This window comes from Dermacentor silvarum, chromosome 2 (assembly GCF_013339745.2).
Source record: "Dermacentor silvarum isolate Dsil-2018 chromosome 2, BIME_Dsil_1.4, whole genome shotgun sequence".
Lineage (NCBI taxonomy): Eukaryota > Metazoa > Arthropoda > Arachnida > Ixodida > Ixodidae > Dermacentor > Dermacentor silvarum.
The window spans coordinates 140,235,051-140,256,572 of NC_051155.1; the positions used below are offsets into that span (position 1 = coordinate 140,235,051).

The window sequence follows — 21,522 nt, forward strand, 5'->3', positions numbered from 1 at the left end:
TGTAAAGACAGCAATATTTGATTTCATTGTTTCCACAAAGAAGCAGACAGGCATCGGAGAGCAACTTGGTTAAGGAACTTTTACATTGGGAAAAGGTTACTGATACTATACCAGTTTGTTTGAAACACCTCAATCGGGACAACTTCTTTGTTCCCGGCGAGTAGAACATTGCTTTCGTTTTATTTAGTTTAAATACAGTAGAACCCCGCTGTTACGTTCCCGGGTGCTGCGTTTTCCTGGCTGTTACATCGTTTTCGGCCGGTCCTGGCACAGCTCCCATAGACTGAAATGTATGCGTACAATCGGTTGTGTAGTGCGCATTAATTTGATAATTTCTCTGTTTACAGGAATGCACACATTTCACACCAGTGAAAGATTCACAGAGAATGTGGTAATTATTAAGTTGTGCAAAAATATTACCTTAGCAGGTGGAATGCAAGCAAAACATAAATAAAGCCCCAAGAAAGTGCCGAAACAGAGGCGGTGTGGCTGAGTTGTTGAATGGCAGTTACCGCGTCTTTCAAGTAAATAGAAATGTTCTGTGCCTTTCGTGCAAAATGTGGCATGGGAGAGCAATATAAGATCAGTTCAGTGCAGTAAGTGTGTTTCATCACCAGAAAATTGGGCCAAATAGTTCACAGCAGAACGCTGTCGGGTACATTTCAATGTGCAATGGTGCTGCCACCTGTAGTTCAATCTTGCGGCAAATAGCGGCCACGGTTTTTTTCCACAGCGGCTGCGGCAAGCAGTAGTTTCGTTTTGACTCAGTGCATGCGTTGGCCACGTGCCTTTCGGAATGTGTGGTTGCCGTCCATGATCATCTCGATAGCGATTGTGGTTTTGGTCGCAGCGGTTGGGGCAAACAGTAGTGCACGTGTCAGCCGCATCTCTTCAGAACTGCTTGGTCGCCGCCCATGATTACATGATTACATCGATAGCGACCACGGTTTCTTCGGCAGCGGTTACAGCTAACAGTAGTTTCATTTTGACTCGGTGCAATGGCTGTGCACAGACTGTCACAAACACGGTAGAAGCTGTCGAGGATTAAGAGCCTCTGCTACATTGCGATGAAGTCCCTCTATTCACGTGCCACCGTCGCTTTTGCTAAGTAGCGCACCTTAGATGTGTGCCGCTAATCCGTGATTCATAGCTCAAACCAGCTGCGCTTCCTCAAGTTCCGCTTCTGGTTATTCCACTTCCGGGATTTCCGGTTCCGGGATTCATGCTTGTTGCACGCTCGCACCTCTATGCAGCATTGACGTGGCTTCTGCTTAAAACCAGAAGCTGGGACTACGTAAGTTCCGCTTGATGCTGGAAGTTGAGGGGGATAAGTGAGCGAGGAGCTTGGAGGAGGAGGGTAGGTTGTTGGTACTTAACCTGGTTGGTGAAAACGTGTATGGAGGGGCTTTACATTGTGATAGACAAACAGGGCTATAGAAAAGTTGATACCCAATAAAGTTTCGAACTTCTTTGATACTTTCTCATATCCTTTTATGGCTGTCTTGCTGGTGCCACTGAGAGAGCTTTGAACTGAGGATACACTATTGTACCTGACTGATAGGTTTCCGTTCAGTAGTGTTACCGAATGCTGGCTGCCATGGAGCCAAGATTGGGGCAGGTAGGCTTGGTCAATGATCTGGTTGATTTCTTTACGAGTTCTTCAAGGGTGTTTGAATATTTAAGGTTTGTATTCTGTGGTGTTTTGAAATTTGTGTGTCAGGAGTGCTCTTTCCTTTCTTGTTAGAGGACAGTCTATGAGCTGGTCATTTATCTTTAGTGCAGGTTTTCCGCATTTGCATGAGTTGTGGTCAATTTTGTTGGATCATAACAGGTAGTTTGCAAATATAGTGTCCGGTGATTGCCTGGCTTGTGTATTATTTTGTAGGGAAGTGCGGTGGCATGAGGGAAATGTTTCTTATGCATCGATGTGTTGCTCCCTCTCCGTATGTAAGTCAATATTCCGCCAATTTTTTATGCATCTGCTTGCGTAGTTGTGATTTAATGAAGGGATTGGTTACTGGTATGTTCAGTGGCGTGCCTTAATTTGTGGCTTCTTAGCTGGCCATCATGCCACCGTTGTACGTCCAGTTGATCACCGGACTTCTGGAAAGCATTGGACCACACAACCACTAGTTCGAGAACTTAAAATAGTTCTTGTCAAAAATTTGATTTCAGCGTAAACGGTCGGAAAGTTAGGGGGGCCCTGCCCCTTCTAAAAAAATGTTGAAGGAGGGGGGGCGACCGCCCCCCCCCCCTGCCCCCCGTTTCCGGAGTCCCTGGTTACAGTAGATTTTCAAAATCTGAATGATTCAGCTAAACCACTTAAAACTAACCCTGCTTAGTCAAAACTGTGGCTAGTTCAGTGATTCGGAGACCTTTGTGCAGTATTTCATCATAAATCCAGTGTACTTCTGTTAATGTAGACATCAGGAGCTGCATTCTTGATTGACCACATTCAGGGTCAGTTTCACTTTATGTGCACATACTGAAGGCAATATTCCTAAAGCACTGGTGGATCCATCGGGGAAATCTGCCCCCCCCCCCCCCCCTTTGTTCTCTGTTTTGCTACCCTCAATCTGGCCCCTCCCTCAAAAGTAATCTGCTAAGAATACAACCCCTTATTAGGTAAATGGTTTTCCGTGGTTCTTTCACATTCATCATGGATTTAGTCTATTGTATGTATCTATTTAAAAAAGCGTGCATTATTACAGTATCATTATCAGTTTGGATAATGAAAGACATCTGCTGCTGCTTTTCGTATGCTCATCATGTAAACATTGCAGGCTTTTGATAGGGCAGAGCAGTCCATTCAGTCCCAGGATGATGGTGACTTTGAGGCCATGCCACGGCGCCTGGACGAGGGCAAGGCAGAGTTCTCAGAGCTGTGCCTTATGCCTTTCTGGAAGCTACTTGAGCGTATCACGTACGCAGTGGACATTGCCGCCACCTTGGCAACATTTCTCAACGTCTACCCGACAGCCGCCAAGATCTTCACCCTCGTGAGTGTGGGGCCAAGGTGAGGAGCAGTTGTACTCTCACCATAAGATTTAAATGCAGTCAAGCCAAAATTTGCCCATATCTGCACACCATTGAGCAGATATATTTTGTCCTAGTAGTCCTGTGCAGCATGGCTACAACTCTTAGGCCTGCAAATGCAGATGCTTGCATGGGTTTTTAGTGTGGGACACTGACAGCACAGGACGCCAACAGCACAGTATGCCAACAGCACGGAACAACATAGTGCTGACAGATACCTCTAACCCTTAGCCGTCATGTGTCGGGCCCTACCTGACATGCGAAAATGTATTCGTTCTGCCCAGATGTAGGATAGCCCCCGACATGCGTCTGTCCTTGTGTTTGCCAGTGATTTGGGTTGGTAGCGCAAGTTTTCGAGAACTTTTTCAAGCTAATAAGTGCCCTTTGCAGTTTCTCCAGAGGAGTGCAGCACTTTTTCCCCCCCTTCTTTATGCATGAAAGGATTTCTGCATGATTTGTGGCGTGAAGCGCCGACAGGAGCGGCGTTTCTTGTGCATGCGTTTTATATATATAAATTAACATACATTCAGGTATTTAGAAGATGATTTTAGTGCCGTGGATGAATACAGTCAAACCTCGATATAACGAACCTCGATTTAACGAAATTCGCGATGTAACAAAGTATTTTTATTTCCCCATCTTAGTTATATTGAATTAAAAAAACCTTGATATAACTAAATTCGCGATATAACGAAGTTTTTCACTGCAAGTACAACTTCGTTATATCGAGGTTTGACTGTACAGTTAAACCTGCGTATAACGAACCTCCATATAACGAATAACGACACTAAGCTTTGGCCACAGCTTTAGAGGACATCTAAGTGCTTTCAGAGCGCAAGCAGCGTATACGGTGCTTTTACTAAAAGTGATACTGCGTGGGCAGTATCGTGGCCCTCGCTCGCTACGTGCTAGCGCCCTGCATTTCACGACTCGCACCGTTCGTACATTGTGCACGAATATTTCAAAATAAGTCCTTCTTTTAATTCGAACAAATTTTCGGGCCCCTTCCAGTTCGAATTATCAAGATTCGACTGTATTTGCAAACCATAACAGCGTTGTTATTGCACTTCGCTCTGCATCGGAACCACCACACCTGTCGTCCTGGTCGCTGGCCACTTCATTCACATCGTGGATCCACAACAGCTTGTCCTCGCAGCCGCTTCCGGCCTTCTGCCGTTATCGCAAGCATCACATTGAAGCGTTGCTTTTCGGTACCTGTTGTTTTGACAACCACGCTGCGTGCGTCTCTTTCCTCGACCGTCCTGCTCATCGGCATGTCTTATCGGCAGTTTATGGGTGTCTGATCAGCAGTTTCTGTTTCGTGAGCAGATAAACTCTCTGTCCCGCAGCAGGCGTACAACTCGACCTGGGGCCCATCCAACACAGCAAAACCAGATTTTTTGGACCAATCTGGGGGTGCGTTCATTACGGGAGTAAATACATTATTTATTGGAGGGCACTGCTCTAACTCCAGTGCGTTCTCAGTTTTGAAGCAAAGGTGTTGAAGGGCCCCTTTATGAGCATGCCAGTGGTTTCATTGCATTAACTGTGGTTGCAGAGCAGTGTGGAAATTTTGGATGAAGAAACACATCTTGCTTGTTGGGATTGTTGTCTTGTAAATTCCCTTAGAATTTCGATTAGTGTGTGTCTGCATACATTACCACTGCATTGCATAACTGCACTGGTTCAATTTGTTTACAGGTTAGCAAGGTTTTTTGATGCCACCTTTCCTGTACTGAAAGAGGAGCTTGTACGCCGCAACGGGTTGAAGTCTTTTGAACCGTAAGCACTCCTTTTGCTACTTTATCAGCATTATGTTTGCAGCTAAACCTTGAGCTATGGCAGTTGTAAAAATGCCCAAGTGGAACCTTCTTGCATGTGTGTTTGTGTGTATCTTTTTACAATAAAACCTCATCAATATGTTCTCGCTTCGAACATATTAACAGTTAAAAATATAATTGAAATAAATTCCTGACCAAGTCCTCATAAAGTCTAATGTATGGCTAACCATTTCAGCCATAGTATCTCAAATTATGCCTCCCGGTTAGTGCGTACCATGGTCGCTTCTTGTCTCGATGAGACCAACTGCACCGCCTCAACTTAGGTGATTAAGCTGACAACACGCTGTGCCGCAAAAAAATATTGTGCCTTTTCCGGGCTGGTCTACCAATGAATCTGGCTATTCTACCAATGAATAGGTACAGTTATACATATGTGAATTAGCATCCTAAATGCATGGATATGTGGCAATGGCCTGGCCAAAGAACATAGCCATCGAAAGGTGCGTTTGTATGACCTATTGCAGCCAACATTATCGCAATAAGCATCTTCACCTCATCTTCACCTTTGTATGACAAGTGCATGTGGCATTGTGCTGTTGGAAGCGCAGTGCATGCCTTTAATAGGGCATAACCTAAATGTACTGCTTTTCTTTGTCGCCTCTACGAGCAAGACCAATCTGAGTGCGTGGCTTGTACAAGCAAGAAGCCCACAGTCGCCGTGCCGACTCAACAAGCTGTGCACCGTGTTTATGCATCATTTGCACGGTCAGGAAGGGTGCAGGTGTAAAGACAGCTCAGTGCACAAATGCTTCCATTAAATGCGCACAAGGCTGCCCTGTATGCTTAGTAGGCGACGCGCTGCGCGCAGTCACGATCAACCTTTTGCTTGTTGTTATCGCTGTCCTACCATTGTTATTGTGTTGTCATGGTAATCGTTATCATTGTTGTGTTGTTGTCATTGACTCTAGCTAACACTTTCTTGAAGGCATTTCTTAAAGGGACATTAAAGAGAAAAACAATTTGAGCTTTATTTGTTCGAGCTCTTGAGAAGGGGCTTGGTAAGCAACACTGAAGGGGCGAAAAAATGAAAGACAGGGAGGGGGGGTATGTCACCTTGTTCTTCAGCATTCAGTGACATGGATTTTGACAGCATTTACTTTGGCTTAGTCAATTTTACAGCGAAGCTGTTAGGGGGTGTTCAACGGTTTTTGTGCAGTGGTGAAGGCTGGCATACAACAGCGAGGTCAAATGGCATGGACGGCGATGTCAAACGTAAATGCAACGCAACATGTGTCAGAGCCCCAAATTCATTTTAAAATGTAATGATAAATTGCAGCAGACCATAAATAAAAGTTATCTTTTGTATATCTCGTTCAAATAGAAAAGAACTTATATGTGCTTTTTCCTTAACCAGTTATCCATAATTTTTCTTTCTTGTGCTGCGTTATACTGGCTCCACGTTTGGTTCAGTTCGGTATTTGTATGGCTGCGACAGTAAAAGCCGACGCCGTTTTGTTGTAATGCAGCCTGTGTTAGAGCTGTCACTAAGAACAGCCAGCCACGACAGCGCTCGAACACAGCAGCAAGTGCCTTGTCCGAAGAAGGCCGTGGGCCAGCAAATAAAACCTTGTTCATGCATTTTGGGAAAAAAGGCGAGAAAAAACGTACAATAAAAAGTCGCTAAAACATTTGGCAGACTCAACTGTAGTTGACATCTATGTAATGTGAAGTGTCGCGTGAATCATTGCAGCACAAGACGATGACGCGCACCGAGCCGGTGGGGCTCGAGCGACCTGAGGCATTCATTGTCATTTTTGCAGCTTTGGAAAGCTTACGTTCGTACTCCTGAAATTCGGCCTTGGTCACCAGCTTCCTTCCTTGAGTGGGGCATTTTGACGGGAAGTTGTGACGTGCCCACTTGGCGAGAATCGTTGCAGTACGAGACGCTGATGCTTGTCGAGATAGTGAGGGTGTGTTGTTTTATTATTGTGTGGTGTTTTGAGATGGCGACGGTTCACGGGAAACTGGAACATGAACGAGCTAGTGGGCAACGCCTGAATATAATTCCTACGATGACGCCAGAGCGCTACATGATGCTCACTTCGCGCCATCTGCTACAGGGAACAGTGGCAGGTTTGGGTTATTGTCTGTTAAAAGCGTGCTGTACACTTCGAACGACACTATGCCCCACGCGCTGTAAAACAGATAGGTGAAGATGCTTATTGCAAAAGGGTTGCCGGCAATAGCTGTGAATGTGGACGTCCGACAACTTCGGAGGAGATTTAGTGACTGAACAGGAAACTGAGTGCGTGCCAGCGTTTTCACATGAAACGGGCTGGCAAGTATTCCGGGGGAGCTGCCGTATCAGGCCACTGATCGTGTGTGCCTCGTACCTTTTCTTGTTTACAAGGGATGTAGTTGCGGGAAAATGTATCATACGATTACGGTTTGCCGATGTACTAAACGTTGGTGCCGAAAGGCCGGGTTTTTTAGGAACGTATGAACCAGTAAGAAGCAGCATAACTGTATTGGGTGATCTTTTGTGTACTCGATCTTTTTCGTCGGCTTCCTACGCAAATGTTATCTATGCCATTTTTACATGCCATAATCAGTGTATGTCACGTTCTGGCTTAGCTGCTTACCAGTGCTGTTATTTTGTTCCCATTTTGTTTGGTTGTACAGTTAAACCTGCTTATAACGAACCTCCATATAACGAATTCCTGGATATAACGAAGTTTTTCGATTCCCCGCCGTTACTCCATAGAAGCACATGTATTGGAGATCTCTACGTAACGAAGTGGCAGCGGGAGACCCCCTCGATATAACGAATTTTCCCCTCCGACCACCTAGAGATGTCGCCCCAAATTTTGTCATTTTTGCGCGAGCAGCAACCGGAAGCACCTTCTCCGCTGCGATGGAATGCGAAGCGAGCGCACGTGTGCGTGCGTGCGTGTGCGAGGCAGCCCTGCATCCCTCGACCCGGCGATCTTGCCGCCGCAGGCGTGACCTTTCCCCCTCCCTTCATTCAAATCTGAACCTGCCGCTCGCTGCAGCTGGCCTAGCCCGCCAAGTCCGCACTCTCTCCTTTTCCAGCTGATGTTGCCGACGCACTGGTACACGCTGTGGCGCATCAGACTCGATGAGCGCGGACATGCGCTGTCAAACGCTGGCGGCGTGTGGAAGCGCCGCTGGAGAAGCGAGCGAAGTGACCTTCGTGCTGTTGTCTATCGCTTCAACGCAAACTGAGCGCCGAGAACACACAGCACGCAGAAAGCTACGAGCCGCCGACGCACCTACACTGCTAGACTCTGCCCCAACGCAGATCGCTATCAAGATATGGCCTGCGCGACCGCGCGCCGCCCCGCTATCCCTCGCTCCCTCGGCGGTGCCTCGAGCGCAACGGAAGAAGGCGCGCTTCCTCCATGCTTTTCTTGCGCACGCGAGATTTAGACGCGGTCGTCGGCTCCCCTCGAACGTTTTCACTCGCACATACAGCATACGGCGCGCGGCGACTGCGTTATGGGTACGGCCACGCTAGCGGCAAAAACACGCAGCAAAAACGCGCGGCAGAAACGCGCGGCAACGCGTCATGCCGTGCGCGGCAAAAGCGGCAGGAATCGTAGGTCTTGCGGCGTGCCGTGCGAAATGGGTTCTGCGGCAAATGCCGCGTGCCGCGAGATGAAGAACCAATCAAGAGCGACGAGGGTGACGTCACGGAGCCATCACAACCGGAACGGCGCCGGTCTGCGCCGGGTTTTCAGTCGACGATCGTCGTCTCTCGCATGAAACAACGAGCGCTCGCGGTGTTGCTCGCCCCTTTGTAGAGCGCGGGAGATCTTATCGCGCTGCCGCGCGGCGAGACACGGTGGCCTCGCGGCAAGGCGCTGACGTGCGGCGACTTGCCGCTCGCTGCATGACGCGCGCGTTATTTGCCGCTAGCGTGGCCGTACCCTTATATACGGAGTATCTATGAGCCAAAACCAATTTTAGGGCCACAACGCGTCATGGACACCATCTTTATATAGCAAATACGGATCTCAATGGCCATACTTTTGCTGGCGGAAACCGAAAATACGTCATAGTTGTCGCCCCCGGCACTTTGGGCGGCTGATGCCATCGTCAAGCCACCAAGCCAAGCGACATGAAAAGGCAAAATGGCCGCTCGCGCCGGCGCGGGGTGGCAGTTCGCAACGTATGATGCGGGAACGGTACCACAGTTGCGACGCAACAGTGGGGTTACCAATGCATTGAGTTCTCTGGGAGCTGTGCCGGGACTGGTCGAAAACGACGTACAGCCGGGAAAACGCAGCCCCAGGGAACGTAACAGCGAGGTTCTACTGTAACACTATACGACGCTACGATGCCATCGTGACGCTCGCTCTTCAGTTTCCGATGCCTCGCGCTTGTGCGAAACGACACGCGTCCACGCATCCGGTACCTGGTGCGACATTCCGAGGATGAGTGCTTCGACGAAAACAGAAAACGGGTGCGCGTTACAATTGAGGGCGCATTAGAATCGAGTAAATACGGTAAACGTTTATTTTTCGAATTTTCGTGCCGAACCTCATATAACGAAATCCTCTTTATAACGAAGTTTTTCGGGAATTTGTCAATTTCGTTATATCCAGGTTTAACTGTATACCTCTAAGATAGGTTTCACATTCCCTTTACGTGTCTTCACCCGTCATTGAATTATATAGTTTCCGCGTTTTCTTTAGCATGCTAATTCTGCCAACTGCTCATTGTACACTTTTTTTTTTTTTTCTGTAATACTTACTCATGTATGTGGTGCATACTTTGCGTGTTTTCATTATGTAATTTCCCCCCTACTGTAATGTCCAAATGGGCGAAATGTAGGTATACCAATAAATAAATAACTTCTACAGCTTCTCTGTCTTCGATGTGTCAGTTTTCAGATGGGCATACATCTGTGAAGCATTTATTATATTAGTAAAGGTTGATTACATTATATTCTAAAGAGCCAAAGACTGAAGTTAACAAGCTTCAAAAACATTTATTGAGCCACAAGTGCCCAAATACGAAAAAATACTTCAAAGTCTGTGACGTCACACTAATTTTCGGCACAGGGGCTCCAGCACAAACTTTGAGAACAGAACTTTGATCCTTTTTTTTTTCTTATAATAATCGACATATTTGTCAACATTAAGTAGAGTTGTAAAAGAATTTCTTTGTATCAGTATCACTAGTGTCCCTATTTAATTGTGGCTCCTCCTTTCTAGAAAAGGAAATAAAATTGAATTGAATAGTTTGTGTTTCAGTTACCATTCACTGTTTTGCCTGTGTGTGTGTTTGTGCAGGGTGTTCTCAATGATCAAGAAGCGGCTGTCATATGCCAAGGTTTGTGTGCTGAAAGTCTTCCGCTCCTTGCTGCAGCAATCCTGCCTACAGCCACTCATTGAGATTGGGTAAGTTGGGATATATTGTGCAGCATTTTTGCGTTTCTTTACGCTGGTGGCAGTTGCATGGAGCCTATTTTCGACATACCTCTCATGTATTTTATATATTTTCAACATGGCGGGGACTCTGTTAGTGCACTGACCGTATGTTCTGTAACACTGCGATAGAGTCATGTTCAAGATGTGTTCTGCGTGTTTGTCACTTAGCAACAGGCACCTCATTGGCATGTTTCTATAACAATAAGAGAATTTTATCATTAGGGCAGGACACGGACACTTTGGTGACATCACACAAACAATGCTACATTGAAAATAGTTGCGGCTTTGGTAGGGGTGTGTGAATATTAAAAATTTCGAATATGAGTCCGCCACCTCTGTGTCACATTGAAGCACAGTTAAACCTCAATATAACGAAGTATGCTATTTTTTATAACTTCTTGTCTATAGAACACGTCTTGTCTATATGTATTTTGAACTACCATATTACAGTGGATTTGTACACAATTTCAGTACACTCAAACGGTACAGTCGAACCCGTTTATAATGAACTCGATAGTTGCGCATAAAGTGGTCATTATATCAGTAGTTTGTTTAGATGGACTTGCCCTTAAAAACGCTCAAAAATTAACCGCACTGAATCTGGCACCAGCAGTTACAATTTGGCAGCACCTCGATCTGAAAACCAGATTTTCAGTGTCATTTTTTGTTCCCGGTGCGTTTCGCACCTAGCTGCAAACTTCCGTTAAAAACATCCATCTAAAGAACAAAATATGGTGTCGTGTAGCTCTTTAAAAACGGCGCCTGGTTTCAATCACCTGTCATTTCGAAACAGCAAGCGCAGCCGTTATTTTTTATTCGAGAGCTTGTGATATACAGTAGAACCCCGCTGTTACGTTTTTCACAGGACCGTAAAAAAGAAACGTAAGCCGGGAAACGCAAGAGCCAGAAAACAGGAAAAATTGAGAAATGGAAGTAGTGTTGAACTGCACACAATATTATTTTAATTCTTACGTGTGACAAAAAGTAGTTTCGCCCAACAGCCGAAGTATCGATTGCGATGAGCTATACAAAGTAAGAATAGTAGTTTTATTGTCCGTATAAACTTGTAAACATTCGCTTAATAACTGATTAACAAACATGGTGTCAGCGCCCTCAGGCAAACATGAACACATCACGCTCGATGAGCACGGACACGCGCAGTTATCTGCGCAGTAAAGCGCCGCTGCAGAAGCGAGCGAAGTGAGCTTCATGCTGTTGTCTATCGCTTCAATGCAAACTGAGCGCCGAGAACACGCAGCACGCACAAAGCTACGAGCCGCCGATGCACCTACACTACGTAGACTCTGCCCCCACGCAGATCGCTTTCAAGATACGGCCCGCGCGCCGCTGCGCAGTATGATGCCAGAGCACAACGCTGCCCGCTATCCCTCCCCCCTCGCTCCTTCGCCGGTGCCTCGAGCCCAACGGAAGGAGGCGCGCTTCCTCCCTGCTTTTCTTTCGTTTGCGCGCGAGACGCGGTCGTCAGCTCCCCTCACACGCTTTCACTCGCACATGCAGCATACGGCACGGCGCCGTATACTGCATGCGCGAGTGCGCTGTATGCTGCATGTGCGAGTGAGAGCGTGCGAGGGGAGCTGACGACCGCGTCTCGTGCATGAAAAAAAGCATACGGCGCGCGGCGACGGCGTTATCGCCCTTGGACTTTATACTGAACATCTATGAGCCAAAACCAATTTTAGGGCTGCAACGTGTCATAGACACCATCTTTAGATAGCAAATGCGGATCTCAAAGGCCATACTTTTGCTGGCGGAAACCGAAAATACGTATTAAATGTCGCCCCCGGCACTTTGGGCGGCCAATGCCATCGTGCAAAGCATTTGTTGTAGCAGTACAGTGATTTAAGAAATGTTGTTACATCTGGAAGCATGTTACATCTGTTACATCCATAGGGTGGGTTGGAAAGTCTTGTAAATGCCCTGAAATGCGGTCGTTACAACCGATAGATCGTTATATCTGGGATTTTTATAAGTGGGTTTGACTGTGTGTCGAAGTAAATGCATTTCCTCTTGAAATGCCGTAGAGATCCATGTATTTAAGATTTTGTCTTAACGAAGTCAAATTTTCCAGCCAATGGATATAACGAACTAAATTCGTCTTCGAAACTGAAAAATGTTGAGCACCAAAAGTGTTGCGCACCAAGCATATTGCTTTGCGCCAAAGTTCGGCACTCATTTGGCAGAGCAGTTCAATATTCCTGCGTTGAATATGCCGTCGAGCAACACTGGCCTTCCTCACCACCGTGTGTAGTCATGCACATGGTGGTCAAGCACAATGAACACTTCTGTCTTGTCTTCTCACACTTCTCTTTTGCTGCGGTCTGTAGCTGGCAAAGCTAACCGCCCAGGCACACCCTCCATGATCGCAATCTCAGAATTGCCATGCCTGGCTGTGCTGCGCCAAATATTGATGGTGTTGCTTGCACGCAGCATTCGAAACACCAATGCCTCCACTTCTCACTCTCACTGTGAAGCACTACGCTGGCTGGCACAGCTAGGTGTGACCTCCAAGATTGCATCGACAGAGAGCGGCTGCCGAGGCGGAGCAGCAAGTCCCTCTCACCGTGTGATAAGGCCCTATCGTGTCCCGCTTGTCGTATGCTGTGAGTGCGAGGGAAAAGTGTGCGAACGAAGCTGAGCCGAAAACGATGGTGGCTTGATGGGCGCCACGTGGGGAGGGTAAGCACACTTAGGGAGGAGGGGTCGGTAGTGGGAGGCAGGTAAGCGTGCATCTCCTCTTCTAGGTCACGCACATGTCTGCTGGCGCGGTATGTGGCAGGCGCCGCTTTTGTTCAAGTAATCTGCAGCGGGTGCAAAGTTTGCATTTGCCAGTTTGCATTTTATTACTTTCTTTAATAATAGCATATGTATCATGCTTTGAGGTCTTTAAATGTGTTGAATTCTTAGTGTTGCTTAGTCGGCAGCTGCGGTGAAGGAGATGTTGCATGCATGGGTCGTGGAGTGGCAAAAATTGCCGCATCATTCAGTGAAAATTACTCCACATGAAACAGACTACAGTCTGTTTTCTGAACCTTAGAAAATCTTAGCTGCAGTGAGAACAATTTGACCACGAAGCTCAGTTTATTACTTGTTGTGATGTTTGTTATTGCACATTTTCTTTTGCTTTATAGGCAGGAGAAGCAGGCTGGAAAAGAGATTCCTTACATCGAGTCTTTCTTTGAAGTCATCTGCGACTGCTTGACAGAGAAACAGTGAGTGCTTACTATAGCTGCTGCAATTTTTTTATTGCTATTGTTTATGAGCTACCAACTAGCCAAACCCGCAATTTAGTTATTGACCATTTTATCATCTTCAGAGCTTGGGATCATCCTTATAAGGTCTCTCAGAAACTAGCTGGAAGCTTTATGTTTAGCTTTAAAACCAGAAAAAGAGAAGGTTTAAATTTCTGAAGGGCATTGTACATATACAGTACATACAGTTGAACCAATCTCATTGTGGTTGGCGCATCATAGCCTCAGTTGCTTTTGCACCATAAAGCCCTACATAACTAACTAGTAGACTTTCATTATTTTGACTCTAACAAAATTTTTTGGTTAATTTGCTGGCGACGACTGACCCTGTCAGTGCCAGGAGCCATTCGTCTATAAATGGAACAGTGTTGCACAAATTTTTTTAGTCCTGCCATGTCATGATTTATGTTGTAGAGGTTGCGTGTTCGAATCACGTCCGGGTCACCAATATTGTAGATGTAGCGTGCATGTGTTGCACGAGAAGAAGTTGCTTGAGCACGAGTAAGCACACATCTACAAACAGAAACTTATTTATATAGAAACGTTGTGAGGCGAGAAGGTGGCAAAGATGTCCGATGCTGCTTGACAAGTGTCCAGTTCTGATCTGGTCGAAAACGTCCGAGCAGCCGCCAGAGGCACCGGCAACAGTCACGGACGCCGCGCGCGTTCGGTGAGAGCGCTGGGAAAACGCGGTTGGCGTCGACAAAAGTTCTGCGCGTTGCTGATGCTGCTACAATGTCAAGAAAAAGGTACAGTAGTAGCCTGGTTAACAAGGCTACCAATACAGTAGAGGTACTGGGAATGGTTAGGGTCTACAACATAACTATAACCATGACAAAAAATGAAACTACCTTTATGCTTATAACAATACAACAAATATATAAATATATTTATATACCCTGTAAATATATGTCTTACTTCTTTTTCCCCGTAACAATATCTTCAACATCACTATTGGATAGCACCTGTTCATAGGAATAGTTCTGTCGCAATACCTCTTTTTTTTTTTTTTTTTGCGAATATGGGCCCTGATTTGTTGATTGTTATTCAGTAGAAAAAAGCAAAAATCAGCACATTTGGCCATCATAACTAAGTTAAGTCAGGACTTTTACTCAGGTCAGGAATGTCCCACCAAATTCGGGACGGTTGTCAACCCTGGTCATCGCCATTGTCATCACAATATACCGACAGAGCAGATTCTTGTTTAGGATGGCGAGGCCAATGCTCCACTTTCACTCTTTGATTACAAAAGATAAATTATTTTACATGCTAAGCCAGCTGCAACAGTCACTTTTACTGTTTTCAGTGTTCCTGAGTATTGTATGCTTCAAAGGATGAACTAGCAAAGTGGTTAGTAAGCGTGGGCCACCATCCCGTTTGCGAGTGTTGCAGAGTCAATGACTAATGCGGAGCATATGGAGGATGATATGTTGTAGTTCACAGACAGCAATAAAGGGCTGTCTGAGAGTGACGACAATGGACATGAAGTGTAAATAAATTACATTCTGTGAAGGTGTACCTACTTCGCGGGTACCATTCTTTTTCAATTGCCAGTATCGGGGGCATGCTACACTTTTCTTGTGAAAAAATTGGGTGTGTGTTAGATTTCTACTTTGTTTAGGTGCTCTAATGTTGTTTCTACATTAATTTTGTACTTTGATCTCATAAAAACTGAGTGCACATTTGTTCAGGGCATGTTATAATTGCGCAAAATAGTACTGCCAAATAAGGCAACCATGTGTGTGCGTGTTTTTTTTCTCCATCTTCTTTAATTCAACCCGCTGGATAGTTAATTAGTTTTGTTAGTACTGTCAAGGGTAAATTAAAAGAAGTTTACTATGTTTCATTTCAAGTGCAGCCCACACCATTTATAACGATCCCTGTTATGATGAATGATCGGTTATTGCGAGCAAAGATAGCATGATGGTCATAATTTTCATGTAGTCTATTGCAGCCCATCTCAAATAGATCAAATGTATCATGGCTGTGAGCTCGCCTAGAGCGAACATAGAAACCACTGCTCTCGTTGCATCCGAGCTGTTAAATTTGCTTCTAAGTGATGCGTGACCTCCTAAATAACGTTCAAGCCTGTGTCACTTGAATGGCGTTGAACAGAAGGCTGATTTTTCCATTGAAAACTGTGCTGTGCAAAAAAAAAAGTTGTTTGCGACAAGCATCATCCGTGCCTCCCTTTGGATGTGCTGGCTATCGGCTTTCCGGTGCAACGTCACATCGCGTGACATGCAGGCCTTGACCCAGACGCGAACAGTTGGAAAGTAACAGTTCAGAGGGCAGTTTGGAAGTGAAGTGCATCATATTCCTCCTTTCTCCTACTGCTCTTCAAGGCCTATGCCTTGCTGCAGCTTGTCTCAGTTATGTGTAGTATGTGTAACAGCGGTCGAGTACATCGCCGCACTTAAACAACTGGTCTGCAGCATAGCTCTCGGTGATGAGCACTTTGCTGCATTGAACAATCTCGAAACCGCGATAATTGGTTCAGCATTGACAAAGCAAGGCAAGCTTATCGACTTCTTTGGAAAACAATTACTGTTCCTGCTATTTCATTACCATATTCTTGATTTCCCACTCGGCTATAACGAGCGCATTCTGTGTGACTGTGATGGTTGTTGTAAGTGGGCTCGACTGTATCTGTTGTTGAATTGAAATTTAGCTGTGAACGTAGAAAGTATCACAAAGGGCATAACCTGTTCTTCTTCACTCTCTCTTTTACTTTGCAGTGAAATGTAGCATCAAAAATGAGGGTACAGGATGTTGTGCTAAAAAATAGCTTATTGTCAGAAAGTGATATTTTCTTTATGTGTACACATATTATGGAATGTTTTTGTTAAGCAAAGCCTCATATTAAAAGAATGTTGAAGTGTGTACCCATAATGTAGAAGCAATCGTTATTCGAATCTTAGCAGAACATTGGATAGGACTTTGTAAAATAATTTGAATTGTCATCTTGATGAAGGATTGCATTGACAGATTGCTTGGAGTAGCTGAAGCAGCCATTGCCCATGCAAATTTTCAAAATGAGTAGATCAGGCAAAGATAGGAAATTAACTTAAAGATTTTAAACAATTTTATTGCACAACGCTCTTTATTGATGTTTACATTGTTACTTCTACTTGCTTTCTTACAGTTTTATAGTTTCCTACCAGCAGCGATACCCAGTTGAAGAAGATATTGGAATGTTTGAACAGTACAACTTCTATGTGTATCCTTTTACAGACTTGCAGTCTTGGGTTCTTGTTGCGATGATAGTGTAGTGATTAAATGAATTTCTTGTTTTTTTGTAGCAATGCAAACATGATAAATACTCAACAGTTTTTTTTTTTTTATCGCTGGAAAGCTGTTTGTCTCACCTCTGCACAATCACTAATGTAACTTATGTGCAAAGTGTGCTGTCAGTTTGCTGTAATTTTTCTTTCAAGACCTTTGTTAGTACTCTCACCAGCTACCGTTACTATGCAAGGCTTTATTCAAACAGTGTGTGCTGCTATGTTTAGGCTCCCTTATACCACAAGGTTCTGAAAGAATGTTTAGCCAAATTTCAAGTAAAAAATATGCAGTGAGTGATATTTCAGGATTAGGTACTATGCAACAAAAATAAGGAGTTGATGTCAGTGTCCACGTCAATGCAGCTTTTGCTTTCACATTGTATAGAGTTTTGAAAGAATATCAGTCTAAACTTATTTAGGGCTTCTCTTTAGAGACCCTTTAACTTAATTTTAACTTGAAATTGATATATTTGATTCTGGCATAACAATAGAGGCACATTGTGCTGTTGGCTGGCATGTGAGAGTCATTCCTTGACTGCTGTTTGCTGCTCAGAGACAACACACGCTCCCTGTATGTTCTTCAGAGCATCAGCGCCATCTACACTGAGCTGGGCAGTGCTCCGCCCAGCAACCTTTTGAATGCCCAGGTATTGTTGTCTCACTGGCATGGTGGGCGTGGCTTATCTTGTTTTGTGCTTTATGCATGTTTCACACTGCATCCTATGTGCTCTTGAGTTCTCCCTTGTTCTAGAGTTCTCCCTCACTGGGTTTGGGCTGGGCCACGGAGAAAGAATAATTCAGGAGGCGCAACTCGGCTCCTTCCCGCGTCGTCACAATAATGTCACACAGGAGCGCGGCGGGGGACGTCGTGACAGCGGCCCCTACAGAACACCGGACGCCTGACGTATGGTCTCGTGACGGTTTGTTGAAGCGATGCAGCGGATCCGTGACGCGGCGAGCGCGCTCTTGTCGTCTGCTTGCGCACAGCTGCTTGATGACAGTGCGCCGCCCTGGCTACTATCGCAGATAATCTGATCTTTCAGGTGCACTAGTTCCTTGGTCTTATTGCCACATAAAAAGCATGTGATCCTAAATAATAATCTGGAAAAAATATGTATGCTAAAACGGTCTACAGGTATTTTTTTCCCTGGAGTGCAAACCGCGCTGGTGCAAAACTTTTTGGGCGGTATCCGACAACCCAGTACAAGCGGTCAGTAGCAGACGACGCCGTCGGAGACCGCGGCCATCATGACGGCCATGTAGAAAGGAACTTCAGTTTTTTTTTTTTTCCTCGATCACCGCGGCCGCACACGCGCCGCTCCGACCGCGAGGAAAGTAGTTCCTTGCGGCGCCGCAAGGGGCGCTGCGCCAATGTTCACCACCCACGGTAGCACGTCTGAAGCTACGCGTTTACTCCTCACCCAACGTGACATTATCACAACCAGTGCACGCGCTGGCGCCAGCCCAGAGCTTTGCCTCCTGTTATTCTTTCTCCATGGGCTGGGCGTTGCAAACAGCACTGGCTGCACTAGCTGCGAGCAACAAACATGTACAGTAGGTGTCGCTTTTGGAGAAAACACATTTGTATCCACAGAGTAATTGTATAGTGCACTTTATTTTTCTGTTTTCTTTGTAGGAAACTTGCTGAACATGGCACATACGTTAGAACTGAGCATGATACCTAAGTCATTGGTATGGTATGATAAAACTATCACGGTCCCTCGGAATGCGCATCAGCATGTAGCGGGCCGCTCCCACGTCGGTACAGAAAGGCTGAGCCTCTCTGCTGCAGCGCGGGTCCGATGGACAGCCCATAGCTGTGCTTCAAAATCGGGGCTGCTTAGCGCAGCCTCCCATTTGGACATGACATCGTCGCCATCGCGTAATGCAGGGCATCGCCAGAGCACATGTTCCAAGTCAGCTAGGTCTGAGCATAAGTCAATAAATGCGCTAAATACATCCCGTCATAACTAGCATCACAGTATGACAACTTGCTGTTCGATTTGGTGTGGAGCTGCTTTACCTTGCTCCGTAGTGATTAGAAATCTTTGCAGACATAGCCTGTGCAGTAGCTTTTATCTTTAGCAGGCCCATTTCATATCTTCTACATACAGTGCGCTCAACAACAAGACACAAAAGAAAAAATTACGTACACACAGTGCTGCCATTCTTTCTTTTGTGTTTCATCATAGTGTGAGCTGCACGTAGAAGATCATGCATAATCAACTCGCCCAAGCCACCACTGTAGCAACGGTTTCATATTTTTATGTTTCTGTTTTTCAGCAGTAACAGTGTAGGCCAGATTATGTCCAGACAGGTGCCTCTTGAGCGCACATGTAAATAGCAGCCACAGAGACAAACTCTGTTTCTATTATGTTGCACATGAAAAGAAAAGTGATTCACTCGGAAGAAAAGTACCTTTTACTCATTCTCTAAAGCTAGGGGAAACGGAAATTCATTCATTACATGTGTTTTGAACTAGACAGAGGCACAGAGGAAGGCAGAGACAAAGTGATTGTGAGTCAAAAGCGTCTGAGGTGCTTGGCAAGTGGAGGGTGGCAAGAGGGGGGAAAAGCACTCGCTCTTCTGCAACTGATTTTTCCTGCTAGCATCTGCGAGAATAGTCATTTAAGAGTCTGGGGTCTGTGCCTCCTACTTCTGGTGCCACCTGTCGTTAGTAGGTGTTTTATGTCATACTTCCATTGTTCTTGTTATCCTGTGTTTTCTTCCACTACATTTATTAGCTTGATTGGAGTCAGCTGAGCTACTTGGTTCACAGCTAAAGTGAGTTTAACAGCTGAACTGCAGAAAAGGGACAAAAAGATCACAAGGACACAGCTGAGCTATCAGCTGACTACCAAATAAATGACTGAACACTTACCCGAGTCCTTGTCTTGTCGTCTTTTTTTCCTTTGTCTTCAGTTCAACTGACAAGTTGATAGTTCAGTGACATCCTTCCGAGGACTTCATTTTGTACCTCATCTGCTACTCACTTTAGCTTGTTTATATGGATGACTCACCAGTCCTAGGCTTGGAACTGACGTGAGCTCTTTCCCTACTGCTTGTTGTGCATTCTATGCACAGAAGGGTTACAGCTTCAACTTGGTTGAACTATCTCATTCTACAAGCATTTGGGCATTGTTTGGGCAGGATGCGGCGGCCAACCCAAGGCAAACACCCAAAGTTCCTGCATTCCAAACGACCAATGGGGCTGTGGCAGCAGCTGCAGAACCCAGCAAGGCTGGTCCACCAGAAGAAGAGCTAGGGGCTTGTGGTGGGGAACCAGCAGCAGTACCATCATCGGAATTTCAAAACCTTACAGAACTCTTCCCAGATCTCTCACCAGAATTCCTAAAGGTTAGAGGGACACCATATTTTTCTTGTTGCCCTTTTCTTTCCTCTGATAGCACATTTGTCCCAGCTATTTTGTTCTGTTACCAATGAATACACCAGAAGTTAGTCAAAACAGTGTGAATTTCTGCTATATTCATGACGGGTGTTTGAGGTGTTTGAGAACCCAGCTTCAAATTGCCGTAGACAATAACAATCTCATTTTATCTGTCTAGGAGCTTAATTAACTTGTTCAACAACACGTCTGTCGCCTATCCAACTCACTTATTCCAGGTTATCAGTTTCCACTTGACCAGGAGATGAAGCTGTATACACTGTCGTAGTCGTCTTGCATGCCAACCACAGTGACTTGAAGGTAGTCACATTCTTGAATGTTGCCCAATCCTTTAACCCACTGCAGTAGATTAGTCGCTATGACATTGTGCTGCTGAGCTTGAGGTTGCGGGTTCAATGCCGGCTTTGGCGACGGCACGCAAAAAGCTTGTGTACTTGTGTAATCACTCATGTGCTGACGTATTTAATTTGATGCTGTCACAGAAAACAACATTCAAATTAACATCCCAGATATTTGAACCTGCGGGGACTATCAATCTTACCAAAACTGAAATAAATGATCTGGGTATTCTGCAGTCGGCACTTTATGGGGGACACTGGGCAGGTAATTGCAATTTTTGGCCAAGAAACACGTTTCCAAATTATTGCAGTATCAGGTTCCTTGACTCTTTGAGAATATGCCAAAAAAATGTTATCCTCATCAGCGCAGTAGAAATTCTCAAACTAGCGTTTTTTCACAAGCCGGTGACTTCACGCAAACGAGAATACCCCAATTCCCTGTAGCTTCCCCACGGTTCACTCGTACGCAGCTGCAGGGGCAAGGAGGAATACCGCGCACTGACTGATGCTTGCAATGATAAGAATCACGCACCGTGTGAACAGGAGGCAGCGATAGTCCTTTTTGTTTTCTTTTTGTTATAGCTGCCACAAATTTTTCGCCGTGTCACTTTGTTCAGGGCCCATTTCGTTTCATTTCTCCTAGCGCTCATTTCACGTTAACTGAAGCTCTGTTTATGGAGACCTTGTTTGGCTTTCCTATGCGCTGGTTATGTGATAGCTCCACAATTTTTTCCAAGCAGGGCTTGTCACAGGCAAAAGCCAGGGCACTTGACAGTGCAAAAGTGGCTAGGACAAAAAGAAAGCTTGCAGCTATTGCCAGAGAACAATGCTGAATTGAAAAAGAAGGGACAACGTATGCGGCAGGAGAATTTTAGTTGCGAGAGATACAGTTTGAATAAGATGACACATTTCAGAATTTTTGGAAATGTTTTTCTCAGTTTGTTTTTTCACA

At 45.4% G+C, this 21,522-nt stretch overlaps 1 protein-coding gene across 2 annotated transcripts in view; it reads left to right on the forward strand.

Moving 5' to 3' along the window:
- Positions 1-21,522, forward strand: part of LOC119441855 (activating signal cointegrator 1 complex subunit 2) — a 70,998-nt gene that overhangs the window by 28,702 nt on the left and 20,774 nt on the right. For both annotated transcript variants that reach the window (XR_007465617.1, XM_037706490.2), the window contains exons 7-13: positions 2,784-3,016; positions 4,738-4,818; positions 10,136-10,243; positions 13,423-13,503; positions 16,688-16,762; positions 17,380-17,473; positions 19,977-20,183. Coding sequence is in view for 1 of the 2 variants with exons in the window: in XM_037706490.2 (XP_037562418.1) it covers positions 2,784-3,016; positions 4,738-4,818; positions 10,136-10,243; positions 13,423-13,503; positions 16,688-16,762; positions 17,380-17,473; positions 19,977-20,183 (879 nt within the window). In the remaining variant the exon portion in view is untranslated. The remainder of the gene's footprint in view (positions 1-2,783; positions 3,017-4,737; positions 4,819-10,135; positions 10,244-13,422; positions 13,504-16,687; positions 16,763-17,379; positions 17,474-19,976; positions 20,184-21,522) is intronic.